Source organism: Histomonas meleagridis (assembly GCF_020186115.1).
Source record: "Histomonas meleagridis strain 2922-C6/04-10x chromosome Unknown contig_4, whole genome shotgun sequence".
NCBI lineage: Eukaryota > Parabasalia > Tritrichomonadida > Dientamoebidae > Histomonas > Histomonas meleagridis.
In genome coordinates this window covers 421,138-436,400 of record NW_027150883.1, presented here as the reverse complement: position 1 = coordinate 436,400, position 15,263 = coordinate 421,138, and the positions used below count along the sequence as shown (strand labels likewise).

The window sequence follows — 15,263 nt, the reverse complement described above, 5'->3', positions numbered from 1 at the left end:
TACCAAGAAATTTCAATTCAAATCTTGACCTTCTCTGTGTCGATAATTTTAAAATCATAATATAATATTATCTCAACCTCTTATTTTTTTTTTTTCTTTAAAAGAAATTGTATAAATTTTTTCTTCCTGATTTTCAATAATTTTAATTTTAAGTTCGTTAATATTTTATTTTATCGCAATTATTAAAACACTAATTTTAATAACCAGATGAACCATTCAACAATTCTGATAATTCCCTTTGAAGTGTATTGATCAATCCCAAGAATTCATCATTATCTCCATGTACTAAAAACAAGCACAATGTAATCAAAGATGCTGATTCATACGATGCCGTAATAGTTAGCAACATATCTGTTTCCAATCTTTTTGCTACTAACTCCATATCACTTTGATGAAACCATTTTATACCACATTCAGTTAGTTGTCTTTGTAAAAATAACATAAGTAATTCTAGTGGCAGTTCAATATCAGTAAACTTTTGTTCAATACCAATTGAAAATGATGTTGATGGTAACGCGCTACCATACCAACCAACTCTTTGAGCAAAAGACTGTGGTGTTTTAACGCTCCCAATTGGTGAGTCAGGTGAATCTCCTAGGAAAAATGTGCAGGGCGGCATCATTAGGGCACCCTCGGGGGAGACGTTAAACGAGGCTACATCATTTCCGGCGCACCAAGGCAAAGAATCAAGAAAGTTACTTCGGTTATACATTAAGTAAAATGTTTTGGCATTAGTATGAACATTGGCTGTAAGTTCTTGCATTATTTCTTCATTAGAGTTATATCCTATTGATAAAAGTAATTGGAAAAATTGAACTTCACTTGGATTCACTTCAATAGGAGTGGTGACGTTAGGCGTGAGAAGGGGGCGAGGTACTTGGTAACCATTAGGAAGATATTTCAGAAATGCAGGATGAGATTTAATCTGTGAAATGGTAATTCTTGAGCTAACATCAACACAAAGCATTTTGCTGATGAGGTCTTTGACCTCAGGTTCAAAAGCAGGCATTTCATATTTACCTAATTTGATCTTTGCAAAAAGATGTCTTATACTGGCATCATCAAAAGGAAGACGTCCCTATGGGTTAGATCAAGTAAGTGCAATTCCTTCATTGAAGGAATTGCAAAAAAACATACTGCTAATAATGCATATAAAATAACACCACAACTCCAAATATCTGCACACTTACCATCATAAGGGACAAAACGTATGACTTCTGGTGCTGCATAGTGTGGGGAACCACAATATGTTTCTGCAATATTTGATGGAAGCCATCTGGCAAAACCAAAATCGCCAATCTTAACGTGATAAAATTGGTCAAGGAAAATATTCTCCAGTTTGATGTCTCGGTGACAAATTCCATGTGTGTGAAGAAATTCAATACCATAAATAATTTCACGAAAAATTAACATGGCTTGTTCTCGAGGAAGTCCCTTCCTTTGTATAAGGTAATCGAAAAGTTCACCATGCGGAGCATATTCAAGTATAATATAAAGATGATTTTTAGACTCAAAAACATCAATTAACTTTGTAATATGTGGATGATCTAACAGTCTCATAATTGCAATTTCCCTGTATATTTTTTTCGGTAAATCAGGATTATCCATAAAATCTGATTTTTTGATTATTTTTATAGCAACTTGAGTGTTGCTTGGCTTATGTACACCAATTTTAACTTTACCAGTAGAACCTGTTCCAAGAGTACGCCCAAGTTTGTAATCTCCTATTTCTCGCTCAGGTTCATTCATTTACTGGTACTTTCCTTTCAAATGTGCCGTTTACAATAATGTAAAGTTATAAAAAGGAATTTGTGATGTTTACGTTAATTTTTTTTATCATTTTTTTATAATGGAAGAAACCCAAGAAAAACTATATTATGATAAATTACAAACAATAGAGAAACTTGTATTTGAATTAGATGAAAACAAAGTACAAACAATAGTTCAACAAACTATAAATATTTTTGATTCTAATTTCAAATATTCTTTTAATCTTATGTTATGTCAACTTATTTATTCTTCTTTTTTATCGCAAAAGAAAAATGTTGGTATATATTTTCAATATTTAAAAGCTTTAGAATCTAAAGAAGAAGAAAAAATTCAAAATTCAATAAGTTCATTAATAGATATTTTAAGAAATTTTCTTCTTTCATTAACATCACAAGAATCAAATTATCTTCTAGAACAAATGATTAACTTTGAATTAATGCAATCGAAATTTCTCAATAAAAAATCGACATTATATTTTGTACATCATAAAACAGAGAAAGAAATAAAACATCTTTTAGAAAATTCTCAATATAAAGAAATGTTTACAAAAGATTTTGAAGAGCTTCAAAAAGATGATTGGAAACTTCATAAGAAACTTATTAATGAAGGTGTTAATACATTAGAAATATCAAAAGCCATACGAAATGATAATATTGAAAAACTTCAAGAAATTTCATCAGTACAAAACTTTGATTATAATCAAAAAGTTCCGCCATCACTTTATGAAAGGTATTCTTTTATTAATAATGATGATATTTCACTTATAGAATATTCAGCATTTTTTGGATCTATTAAATGTTTTAAATATTTATTATTAAATGGAGCAAAATTAGAAAAAACAGGAAAATTTGCAGCTGTTGGTGGAAATATTGAAATCATTCATTTGTGTGAACAAAATAATGTATCATTTGAAGGTTCTGATGAACCTATAATTGAATTTCATAGAAACGATATTTTCCATTATTTCCATGAAAAACATTATATTGATATTAATAAAATAAATGAATTAGGAAGGTTATGTATTAAATATTATAATTACGAAATTTTTAATTTCTTTATTGTAGAAGAAAAAATGGTAATTGATGATGCAATAATTTTCGAAGCTATAAGAATTGGAAATATTTATCTTATTAAATATTTCTTAAAAAGTTGTATATTACCAAAAGGCGCTATGTTTGAAGCTGCTCAATCTGGAAATGTTGAAGTTGTTGAATTCATTTGTAATGTTGAAAAAATCGATGTTAATGAAAAAAATGTTTTTTTATTTAACTTGATTTTTATTTTAATTTTTTGATGTTTTATTAATATTTTTGGTATTTATATTTTGCTTTTAAAACTGGTTTAATGGCTGCTTGTATTAAAGATTCTAAAGAAGTTGTTAAATTCCTTTTAAGTCAAGAATCCATTGATATTAATGCAAAAGATATTAAATTAAAATTTATAAAATTCCTTTATATAACAACAAATTTATCTTTTTAATTTGATATTTAAATACCTCTTTTGTTACAGCACTTATGTACGCATGTAGAAAAGGACATACTGATATTACTGAATTACTTCTTAAAAAAGAAACAATTGATATTAATGCTAAAGATATTTTTGAGTTATTTTTAAATTTTATTTTATTAATTTTATGTTTTTTGTAAAAAATTGGAATTTGATTTAATTATTTTGGACTGCTTTATTAAATGCTTGTAAAAAAGGTCACGTTGGATGTGCTAAACTTTTATTGAATCAAAAAGGGATTGATATTAATGCTAAAGGTGTTTTGTTTGTTTTATATAAAGTTAATTTTTATTGATTTCTAGTTTCGTTTAAATATTTGGAATTTTATTATATATTATATATCTTCTTTAATGTATTCTTGTAGATATGGTCGTACTGAAGTCGCTGAATTACTTCTTGAGCAAAAAGGTTTAAATATTAATGAGTCTGATGAAGTTTATTTTATGAATATTATGTTTTACATTATGATTTGAAATATTTTTCTATTATTTTGGACAGCTTTGATGCTTGGTGTATTACGTGGAAGAACTGAAGTTGTTAAATTACTTTTAGAACAAGAAGATATTGATGTAAATATGAAAAATGTTTATATATATTTTTGTTTGTTTCAACACATAATTTTTGGTTTAATTCCTAAATTTGGAATTTATTTAAATGATTTTTGACTGCATTAATGATTGCTTCTATTTTTGGGCATACACAAATTGCAAAATTACTTCTTAGGAAAAAAGATATTGATATTAATGCAAAAGATTTTTGTTTTCTTTTTTTGACGTATTTTTCAATGTTTTAAAGTTTCATTTTAAGAATTGGAATTTTATCAAAGTAATTCAGACAGCTCTTGATTATGCACGAGAAAATAATAATACTGAAATTATTGATTTGTTACTTGAACAAGAAGGAATAGTTGATAGTCAGAGAAAATGGTTTATTTATTTTTCATTAATATTTCTTAAGAAAAAAAAATCTTAGTAAACAGACTCTGTTTCGCGAAACATTTCTTTACGAATAAAATTTTATTTTTAATACATCAAATTTAATTATAGATCTAATGGCGCATCCAATCCAATCTTGTATGGGGTGGTGCATTTTTTGAGGGGTTTGAAATGTGTAAAGCTTAGAAATTTTAATTCAAAACGATTACCCGACCAATTGTAAACATTTGAAAAAACACATCACATTTGTGCGCAAAAGATGAAAATGATTTTCACATCATTTTATTGCTATGTCTCTTCAAACAATCTCTGAAGGAAACAACTACACTGCTGTCAATGTTGGACCAGCATCAGAAATAGAAAAATATGTTTTCACAGGTTTTGGTCAACCAATTCCAGGAAAAGTTTTCCTACAACAAGCACTTCATTTAACAGGATCTGAAATATCTTATACATCAATTCCTGCAGGTGTCCAACTATCATTCTTCCATTCACATAAAGAAAATGAAGAAGTATATATTGTTATTCAAGGAAAAGGCGAATATCAAGTAGATGATAGTGTTTTCCCAATTGAAGAAGGATCTGTTGTTCGTGTTGGAACTGGAGCTAGTCGTTGCTACAAGAACACAGGAACTGAACCTCTAGTTATAATCTGTATCCAAACCAAAGAATCTAAAGAACCACTTAAAACTGGTCACGACGCAGAGTTCCTTCAAACTGAACCAAAGTTCACTAAGTAAATCAAAATTAATTTAAATTTAAATGAAACGAAATTTCGTAATGAATTAATTGTTTCAATACATGAAAGTAAAAATATATAATTATAGTATATATAGTTATAAGCATAATATTCTATCTCCAAATGTTCCAAAAGCAAAATCAGTTATTTGCTTTGTTCCATTGACCTACAAGAGCAATTCTCTTTTCATTAAAATTGACAATCTTTGTTTAAATGTTTTGGTTGCTGAGAAATGCTTAGTTTCTTTTTAGTTTTATTATCTGGATTAAAATCAAAAGAACAAGATCCCACAGAAATCGCACCTGCTGAATTTAAAACTACAGAAAAGAATAAATATCAAACTCCATTAAATAAAACATCTGAAGAGAAAAAATGTCCATATAAAAACACTCGTTTACATGGAAGCAAATGCTATTGTATTTCTGGATATTTTGGAGATAAGCCAATTGGTCCAAGAGGATGCTGGACATGTGAACCCAAATGTCTTTTTGATGCCCAATGCACATATCCAGGAAGGTGCGTCTGTAAATATGGTCTTGTTGGAGATGGGGTTACTAATTGTGACCCACCAGTTCCATCAATTATTTCTTTGACTCAAATCCCTTTTTCTTCTTATGTAATTACTTACTATCAAGCACCAACAGAATTTATTCCTTATGTAGCATATTGTAATTTTAATAAGCAAATTGTGAATGGATTGATTAATATCAATCGATCAATCTCATGCTTAATTCCAAAAGATCTTTCAGGAGAAGTACTTATTTCTCTCTCTTTTGACATGTCAAATTGGTCTAATTCTATCCCTTTCATTATAAATGAAGTTACTTATAATAAAACAAATTTTCAAAAAAGGAAATTATGCACTCAAGAAATAGAAAAACTTATTCCTCTTCTTTATAGCAAAAATATGTACATTGTTATATCAATTTTGTTATGTGTTTTATTTTTCTTTTCTTGTATGATACAGCAGAAACATGATGAAATTTCATCCGAAGAACTCGTTCCTCTTGTTCGCAAGCCTGTTGAAAAGCGAAAACAAAAACATGATGGAATGGTGAAACGAGTTGTTCTCAATTGATATTTGTAAATTTTTAGAGATTATGCAAAATTTTGTTTGTATCGTTTTAAAACTTTTTAAATTCAAATTCAATGGATAACGATCAAAATCCATACGAAATTTGATGTTAATAAATTTCCTGTTTCCATATAAAAATAATATAAAAAAGAAGAAATTAAACTTCAAATAATTATAACTAATATAAAGTACAAATTTTATTTGGACCAATTTTTAAAATTCATTCAAAACGAAAAACAAATTTCAAAATTTTACGAATAACAAATTACTCATTTTGTTCTTTTCTTTTATCGCTATCCTCTCCACTTTCAACTTTCGCGTATTTCATTGATCTGATCGAAAAAATACTTAAAAAGAACAATCCATAGCTTATGACAAACAAAAGAACAAACTTAAGCCAAAGGATTTTGATCTGTGTCAACGCGGCAATTCCGTAATGGACTAAAGTACAGATTATGTACATTAAAAAAATATTAAGTTCTGATAATCGGAAATAAAAAATTCCAGAAGCAATGTGGAAAACAGAAAGCGCATGGTTGGATAGTGCTAAATCGAGGCAATTCGGGAAATATGGTGGATGATCAGAGTTAATTTCAACCGAATAAGGTTGATTGAAAACCATTGGGAGATATAAAACAAGTACATGTGCAAGCGCATAGCCCATTCCCATTGCTATTCCAAGTGATGAACGGTCAATTGGTGATGATAAAAATTTTGGTTTACATCCAAAAAATTTGAGGACAGGCTTTCCAATGTTTTCAATAGGAACTGAGTACAGTAAAATAAACCATGGATTTGTTGTGAACAAAGAGGATAATGAACAAAAAATAAGGAGAACTGTGCAAATAAATGATGAAAACCATCCAATTAGTATAAACCGATACTTTGTAATAAGAACGCAATGTACTGCAATAACAGGAGCTATAGCAATGAGCCCAGATCCGACATTTATAGAAGTTGTATCCATTTATTATTTATTATGATGTAAACCAATTTACAGAAAACCGTTAAAAACTTTTATTACCGATAAATAGCCACTTTTTTCGTAATGCTTTTTTGGCGAGCTTAAAACTATTTAAATTTATTTATAAGTAAAGTAAAAATATTATACGTGATTAAATCAAGTTGATTTTGTAGTATTTATCATAGTTTCTTTCCCATAATTTGGGTAAATATGGGTATAGTTTTATAAATAAAAATAGATAAAGTTCAAAAAAAGAATTTATTGTAATGTTTTTCATAATTTGATATCTTTTTCTTCATTATAGTTTCCTTCATGATTTTGTTTGTTGTTTCTTTTACGAATGACTAGAATTACAACTCAACAATAGATATTAGTATAGATGCCACAGGAACAAATTTTCCGTCAGCTAATGAAAAGTGTTAGCTTTGTTTTGTTCGATTTGACTTATATTAAAGTTATTATTAGAAAAAGTAAAGTTAGAATAAAATTCAATATTTATTTAATCATAAAAGAAAATTAGTGTATCTTCATATGTATATTCTTGATTGGTTTAAAAAAATGGGTTTTGTATTTGTTAATGAAAATGTTTAATTAATTGTAATTAAAAATGAATCAATAATGACAACAGAATGTATTTGAGTGTTCGGATTTATATGAATCAGGTGTCATAACATTTGAAGCTATCACATCTAGATATATAAATATATATATATGGGGAAAACACGAGTTATGATTTGTACAATTGATAAAACCTTCATGAATATATTGGTAATTGAATTATTTTATGCATAATAACACAATGTGGTATGTGCTAGTCGAATCCACTAGTAAATGGAGAATGTGTAAATTGGAAATATATTATATAAGCAAATTAATAAACCTCACATGATGTGAAGCAATGGGATGTGAGGTGGGAGCCAGTACTGGCTGAACACACATATACACTGATAGATATATTTAATGCGAAAATTATTTATGGCTTAACTATTTAAAAAGTTTATAATTTCAAGAAAATAAAGTGCTAACTTGTCTAAATTATAAACAGTTGGTGAAATAAAACTTTTTATTGAAAAGTTCTTTGACATTATCTTATAATAAAATAAAATTAATTGAAATTCGATTTTTTACAAGAAGAAACCGGGGTTTATAACTTCGACCGAATTAGAAATGCATTCGTTAAATATTTTTTCTAACTTTTATTTAAGTTGAGATAGTGGCAAAAAAAGTTCCCAACGATAGGATTGAATGAATGGGAAATCATCGTATTAATATTCAAAAACCGATGACCGTTGGTAACGCTGGGGTTTGTACCTGCTACAAGTTTCAGAGGGTTCACGTTTAAATTTGAAGGATATTTCAATGACGAAAACCGTTTCATCAGAAAAATCTGTATCGTTCGTATGAAGAAACAAACTGATAATCCAAGAGACTGATTCTGAATCAAATCTTATATATACAATGAAATCACAAGAAGTGTTTTGTGTATTTGTTCAATTTCGTTGATATTGAGCTAATGTTAAAAAAATTAAAATGATTTTTTCATCACTAACAAAGCTAAATACAATGTTTTGCATTAACCAATCGTTCGTATAGGACAAAGAAATAAAAAGGGGAAATAATGATGAAAATTCATACAAAAATTCTAAATTTATTATCAATCTCACGGAAAAGGTCTTTTATATTGGAGAAGTACTGCTGAAAAACGTCTCCAAATTCATAATTGTTTTGTTCCTATATGATTTCAACAAGCATTGCTTTTACTTCCGTTTAAACCTCCTTGGTTAATAACGGCCGTTATTAATTTTTCAGAGCTTTATATAAACTTTTGAAATATTACACAGCTTTTGTGGACATTATCTTCACTTTTTGTTTATCCTTGTAACAATACACAATTGCCCAATTGGGATTGTCCGTTCAGTGTTATCAAAACCGCAGAGCCAATGGAACAGTTCACTTTTCAATCATGTCTGATTGCTCTGATCCAGAAATCCTTCAAGCCTACGAAGAAGTCCGCAGTGACAAATCCCCAATCAACTGGATGCTTATCACATACAAAGAAGGAACTAACCAAACAGTTTGGACTCTTGTTGGCAAGGGTGAAGGTGGTTTCCAAGAACTCAAGTCTAACATCGATGACAAGTTCATCGGCTATGGTTACCTCCGTGTTACAACTGGTGATGATATGTCCGTTCGTTCCAAATTCGTCTTCATCAAATACATCGCCAAAGGCACACGCATGAACATCAAGGCCAAGATGAACATCCATAGAGGTGATGTTGAAAAGGTCATCAACCAAATCTCAATTTCATTCGATGCAGATTCACTTGATGAATTAGACGAAGACGAAATCAACGCTCGTCTCTTCAAGGCTGGTGGAGCACACTACAACTAAAAAACAAACCCAATTAATTATATTTTCTTCTTTTTCTTCAATATTTGGACTAATTTCTTCTTGTTTCTTTGCTTGGAATTTTCTCTTGCCACTTTTATGCTGGCCATTCGTATTCGATAAAATATAATTCACTTTTTCTTAGAATTTTTCTATTCAGTCAGTTTTTTAGTACTCAATATTTGTGTGTGCTCTCAAATATTGTGAATATTTCTTACAAAAGTTGTTTGTCGGATCTGACAACGGTTGAGATTATTTTTTATCGTTGGCAATTTTTCTTTAGAGGACAAAACAGTTAAATTCCTTAAGAGCAATAATTTCCTCAGTAAAAAAATAGTACAGTCTTATCAGCATTGTAAGATGACAAAAAATGTTATGTTTGATGATTTACATATTAATTTAAAATACAATTCTTTGATATTTAATCTGATTTTTCTGCTTCCTTTTCAAAGTGCGTGATTAAGAACCTCAATGGTTCATCTGGCCTTGCTTCATTAATCTGCTCCAAAGGTTTGATAAACATTGGCACCACGTATTTCATCAAGAATTCTCTTGCCGGCATTTCTCTTACCTCTTTCATTGAATCGAGTTCCTCATCAACTTCTTTTAATATTTTCTGATCTCTTTTTATCATTTCTTGTTTTCTTTTTTCTTCTTCTTCCTTTTGTATTTTTATTCTTTTTCGTTCTTCTTCTTCTTTTTCTCTTTCGATTTGTTCCAAAACTTTTCTTTTCTCCAAAATTTTCACATTTCTCGTGAAGTTTCTTGGTAACCCGAAGAATTTTTGTGCGTCATCAAGAGATCGAATTGTTGCGCAATGTGAACCTTTTGATATGAACCATTTTTCCATTTCTCCAAATTTCTTTGCGGAAGTTATAACATATTTCGGCATAAAAATCGTTGGCTCATCTTCATTAATAAATAATTTCTCTTTTTCTTCGATATCATTTGGAATTAAATCATTTGTTATTACAAATCCATGATTTTTAAATGATGGCGAATACGTAAGAACAAATTTCATGATCTCTGTGATTGGAATTTCTCTTTCTTCTTCTTCATTATTATTATCATTATTTTGGAGTTCTTTTAAACTTAACACTTCTTCACCTTTATAGGATTCAACTTCATAATTCATTCGATCAATTGTACCTTCTTCAATTTCATAATATTTTACGATTTGTTGAAGAAGATCTGTTGGAATATTAATCGCTAATATCTTTAAAGGTGATAAAAGACGATTTATGACAAACTCATCAACAAGAATTTGGATGTCATCGATGGCATTCTCGCAATGACGTTCAAACTCTAATGAGTTATATTCAGTGGCTTCGAGGTCAATGTCAAGTTTTAGCCAATCAATGGTTTCGCGACCAAGTTGCTCAAGAACTTCATTTTCGGGCTTTTTATATGTACGACCAGCACCAAAAACTTTGTTTATTGAACGAACTAAGTCTCGCTGTGTGATGCCTGAGCCATCATGAGCGATGATGACTGGAGCATTTGGACGAGTTTGAGATAAGGCTACTGCACCATGCGCCATATCACGTACATGAAGCATAGGAATGATGTTTCGATTTTCCTCAAGAACAGGAACAGGTTTAAGATGCCATGCTGATCTGAAAAGTGGTAATAAAACATCTTCTCCATCGCCATAAAGAAGCCCAACACACATAACATAAATTCTAAGTTGAAGAGATGTGGTTAGGAATCGTTCAGCTGCAAGTTGATCTGTGTATTTGGGATGGGCCCAGCGTTTTCGCCAATCTTCGGCTTTGGGTTCCCCTGCCCAGGTAAGAATTGGTGAAATTATAATAATTACTTTCTTTAATCCTGGTGATTCATTAAGTTTTGTTAATGCTTGAACTGCATATTTGGGAGTATCAAGTATTGTATAAATAATGAGACGACATACCTTCATGGTTTCAACAATGGTGTTAATGTCTGAATCAATAAATTGATCAACAGAAAGTGGATCTGGTTGAAGTTGATCGAGCTTTTGTGGATCTGGCTTTCTGGTTGCATAAACAAAATAACCCTCTTCTTTAAGAGCATCTGCTATAGCTTTCCCTTCTCTTGAATTCCCATAATTTACGAATGCGCTGTTTTCCATCTTGGGGAAAGTACGTTATTTGAGAACGTTAAAAAATATTTTTTCCTTCATTAAATTAATTTTGTACCTTATGATCTTAAATTGTCAAAAAGAAACTTATATCGATCATGCGTGTAAACCCGTTTTTGAAATTTTTTCTAGTTAAATTCCATTGTTATTGTTATTAAACAAAATCGAAAGATTTCAAAGAGAGATTACGTTGATTGCTTTAAAGATATCTCACAAACATTTTTTTAGTTTAAAAATTTGTGTTTATTTAAATTTATTTTATTAGACTTGATAACAAATAAATCAAGAATACAGCCAAGATCATAATATATGATACAAATGTATTTGGAAGTTTTCCGACAATTGCTGACACTGTAGATTCACGTGTAAGTGAAAATGCCACTGCTCCAGCAATTGCAAGTTTTACCATTGTTGCAATGCTTGTTAACTTAGAAGCAGTTCGTTTATGTGTTATAGTTCTAAACATTAGATCAATAATTTGGATGTAAAGCATTAACGCTAATGCGACAATCAATAATACATTTTCGTTTAAACCTTGTAAAGAAGAAACGACGTACTTAAATAAGCGACAATTGCACATAGACCCAATTGCACATGCTGGAATCAGAGCATATTTTGTGATTAATGAATTTATTTTGGAAGATAAATGATGAGAAACAATGATAAGAGCAAATACTACAGCAAGTTGGAGGATAGTATATCTAGCATAAAATTTAAATTCATCGAAGAAAGATATTTCTACATCTAAATCTTGAGGTGGAAAGAAATATATAAAACCATCATTTCCCAACGACATGAAAAATGCTAGAATTAGTTTGTGAAAGAGGCTTATATATGAACCGATTACTGACTTTTGAATGATATAAAATATCCAAAATCCGTATACGATTGGCCAAAAAGGAACAGAATGTGAGAAAAATGTTTGCTTATAAATAACCCGTGTGACAGGGTTGTAGTAAATTTGAACCATGATGCTTTTCCAATTCATCATTGAAGAATGAACAAAATTCAAATTCCAACCTGCCCATTTGAATAAAACCGAAAAGTGGCGTTTTTCCTTAACCTGACACCATTAAAAATGAACTTTGAATCACTAACTCTTTTTGCATTAATTATTTCACAAAAATAAGCTGGTTGATCATCATTATTTCTTCTTTGCAATTATTCATCCTTTCCCTATTATTTTTTCGAAAATTCAAATAATATCAAATATATTACAAGTAGATTCAACAACTATAACAGCTGAAATGAAACTAATTAAAGCATACTCACACGGATTAAATCAAGTTTCTTTTGTGTTTTCTCCGATTGGTAAAAAATCAGAAGTATCTGAGTTGATTTATTTTTATGAGTTTGCCAAAATCTTTTTTTAACTGAAATATCATATTTGTAAGTTATTTTTATTCAAAGGCACTGATTTTTTTTTGCAACCAGTTTATACTTTTAAATCATATTTATGTTTTTAAAGACCAACACCTTTTCACGAAAATTTACACTTTAAAGAAATCTATTTTTTTCTTTGATTGAGCTTTTTCTCACATTTTTTAATAAAATGTTATCTGATAATGTTTTAACAACGTACATTTGGCAATTTTTTACAATTAATTAATTTAATTTCTACATGAGAATTTTTTGATTCCAACATAAGTGCAGTTTCAAATAAATTTAATAATTTCCAAATATTATTTTTGAGTTTTAAACAATTTAGATAAATATTATTCATGTTAATTTAACATCTTCTGTCATAATATCAATTCCTTCTTGTATATTTTTAAAAATAAATGAAAAATTATTTTATAAAGATTTAAATTAATATAAAAATATTCGATTTATTAATAAAAATCTTAAATTTAAAATATTTTTGAAATAATAATCTTTATTTATTTAGATAAATACGATTTCTCACAAATATTTTGTATTATGGGACTAAAAATAATAAGGTGTACCTAATAGATTTCCATTAAACTTTAAGAGTAAATAATACTATGAATAATAATTAATTTTTGGATGTTATGAATTTTTCATCATTTTTTTCACAAAAATTATCAACAAAATATATGAAAATCATAAAATGAAATATGATATAAAATATTCTATTTATCAAATTTAATGCGTTAATAATAATATATGAAAACAAAATGAATTTAGGAAATGTTTATTTCAATATTTAAATATTTCCTCTTTTATCCTTGTGAATCTTTTAATTTTATTATGTCGTCACATTTATGATGTTGAATTTTGTCTGCAAATAATCGAATAATTTCTGCACTTTTCTTTTCTGATGCTATCATAAGCGCTGTTTTATATGTTTATAAGTAATTCCAAATGTTTATATGAAATTTCATATTTTTTCAAAATATTTTAAATAAAACAAATAAATATCTTTAGCATTTATATCAATTCCTTTTTGCTCAAGAAGTAATTTAACTATTTCTGTATAACCATTTAAAGATGCTTTAATAAGTGCTGTTTCAAATAATTTAAATAATTTTCAAATATTATTTTGAAATAGAAAATTATTAAAATAAATATCAAATAAAACGAATAAATATCTTCATCATTAATATCAATTCCTTCTTGTTCAAGAAGTAATTTAACGATTTCTATTTTATCATTTTCAGATGCTTTAATAAGTACTGTTTTAAAAAATTTAAATAATTTCCAAATATTATTTTGAAATCCAAAATTTTTAAAATAAATTTTATTTTTAGCATTAATATCAATTCCTTCTTGTTCAAGAAGTAATTTAACTATTTCTGTATGACCATTCCAAGATGCTAACATAAGTGCTGTTTCAAATAATTTAAATAATTTCCAAATATTATTTTGAAATATCAAATTATTAAAATAAATTTTATTTTTAGCATTAATATTAATTCCTTCTTTTTCATTTAGTAATTTAACTATTTCTGTATGACCATTCCAAGATGCTAACATAAGTGCTGTACTAAATAATTTAAATAATTTCCAAATATTATTTTGAAATATCAAATTATTAAAATAAATTTTATTTTTAGCATTAATATTAATTCCTTCTTTTTCAAGAAGTAATTTAACTATTTCTGTATAACCATTTTTTGAAGCATTTGTTAGTGCTAAAAATATTCAAAAAAAAATTTAAAAATTTTTGTGAAACAATAAAATATTTGAATAAAAATCTAATGAAATAAGCAAACAATCTTGCTAAAATCAATGTATCTATTGTTAATTAAATAGTTATAAAGTTCCACATTTCCAGAAAAACCCGAAATTTTCAAAAAATCAATAGGAATATGATTACTTTCGAGAAAATATTGAGTAATATATAAATTCCCTGTTATAATTGAAGCAATGAGAATATTTTCATTTATTTTCATTCCTTCTTTAAGTAAAAATGATAAAAGTTCATAATTATCATGTAAAACACATTTTGTTCCTAATTCTTCTAAATTCTTAATTTCTTTTAACTTATTATCATAAAAATATTTAAAGATATCATTTCGATGAAATTCTATTGCTGTTTCATATGCATCTTCAAATGTTGAATGATTTTGTTCACATAAATGAATTATTTCTTCATTTCCACCTGCAACTGCATATTTACCTGTATTGTCTAATTTTGCTCCATTCATAAGTAAATATTTAAAACATTTAATTGAAAAAAAATGCTGCATAATCAATTAATGTAACATTTTTATGATTAATAAATGAATATCTTTCATAAAGTGATTTTGGAATTGTTTGATTAAAATCGAAGTTTGTTTCTGATGATATTTCTTGAAGTTTT

The 15,263-nt window shown here is 28.1% G+C and overlaps 4 protein-coding genes across 4 annotated transcripts; 2 read left to right on the top strand and 2 right to left on the bottom strand.

The window, feature by feature from the left end:
* Positions 1-196: 196 nt before the first annotated feature.
* GO595_005900 (CAMK family protein kinase) lies at positions 197-1,749 on the bottom strand (the record flags this gene model as incomplete). Its single annotated transcript, XM_067919193.1, has 2 exons — positions 197-1,078; positions 1,138-1,749. The coding sequence occupies 2 exons, from the start codon at positions 1,747-1,749 to the stop codon at positions 197-199; spliced, it is 1,494 nt and encodes a 497-aa protein (XP_067773936.1).
* Positions 1,750-4,501: 2,752 nt separating this feature from the next.
* On the top strand, positions 4,502-4,951 carry GO595_005899 (cupin domain-containing protein; the record flags this gene model as incomplete). Its single annotated transcript, XM_067919192.1, has 1 exon — positions 4,502-4,951. One exon carries the CDS (start codon positions 4,502-4,504, stop codon positions 4,949-4,951), a length of 450 nt encoding a protein of 149 aa, XP_067773935.1.
* A 4,001-nt stretch (positions 4,952-8,952) lies between these two features.
* GO595_005898 (cofilin/tropomyosin-type actin-binding protein) lies at positions 8,953-9,381 on the top strand (the record flags this gene model as incomplete). Its single annotated transcript, XM_067919191.1, has 1 exon — positions 8,953-9,381. The coding sequence occupies one exon, from the start codon at positions 8,953-8,955 to the stop codon at positions 9,379-9,381; it is 429 nt and encodes a 142-aa protein (XP_067773934.1).
* A 418-nt stretch (positions 9,382-9,799) lies between these two features.
* Positions 9,800-11,488, bottom strand: GO595_005897 (adenylate kinase 7-like; the record flags this gene model as incomplete). The annotated part of the gene is made up of 1 exon (XM_067919190.1): positions 9,800-11,488. One exon carries the CDS (start codon positions 11,486-11,488, stop codon positions 9,800-9,802), a length of 1,689 nt encoding a protein of 562 aa, XP_067773933.1.
* Between the last annotated feature and the right edge of the window lie 3,775 nt (positions 11,489-15,263).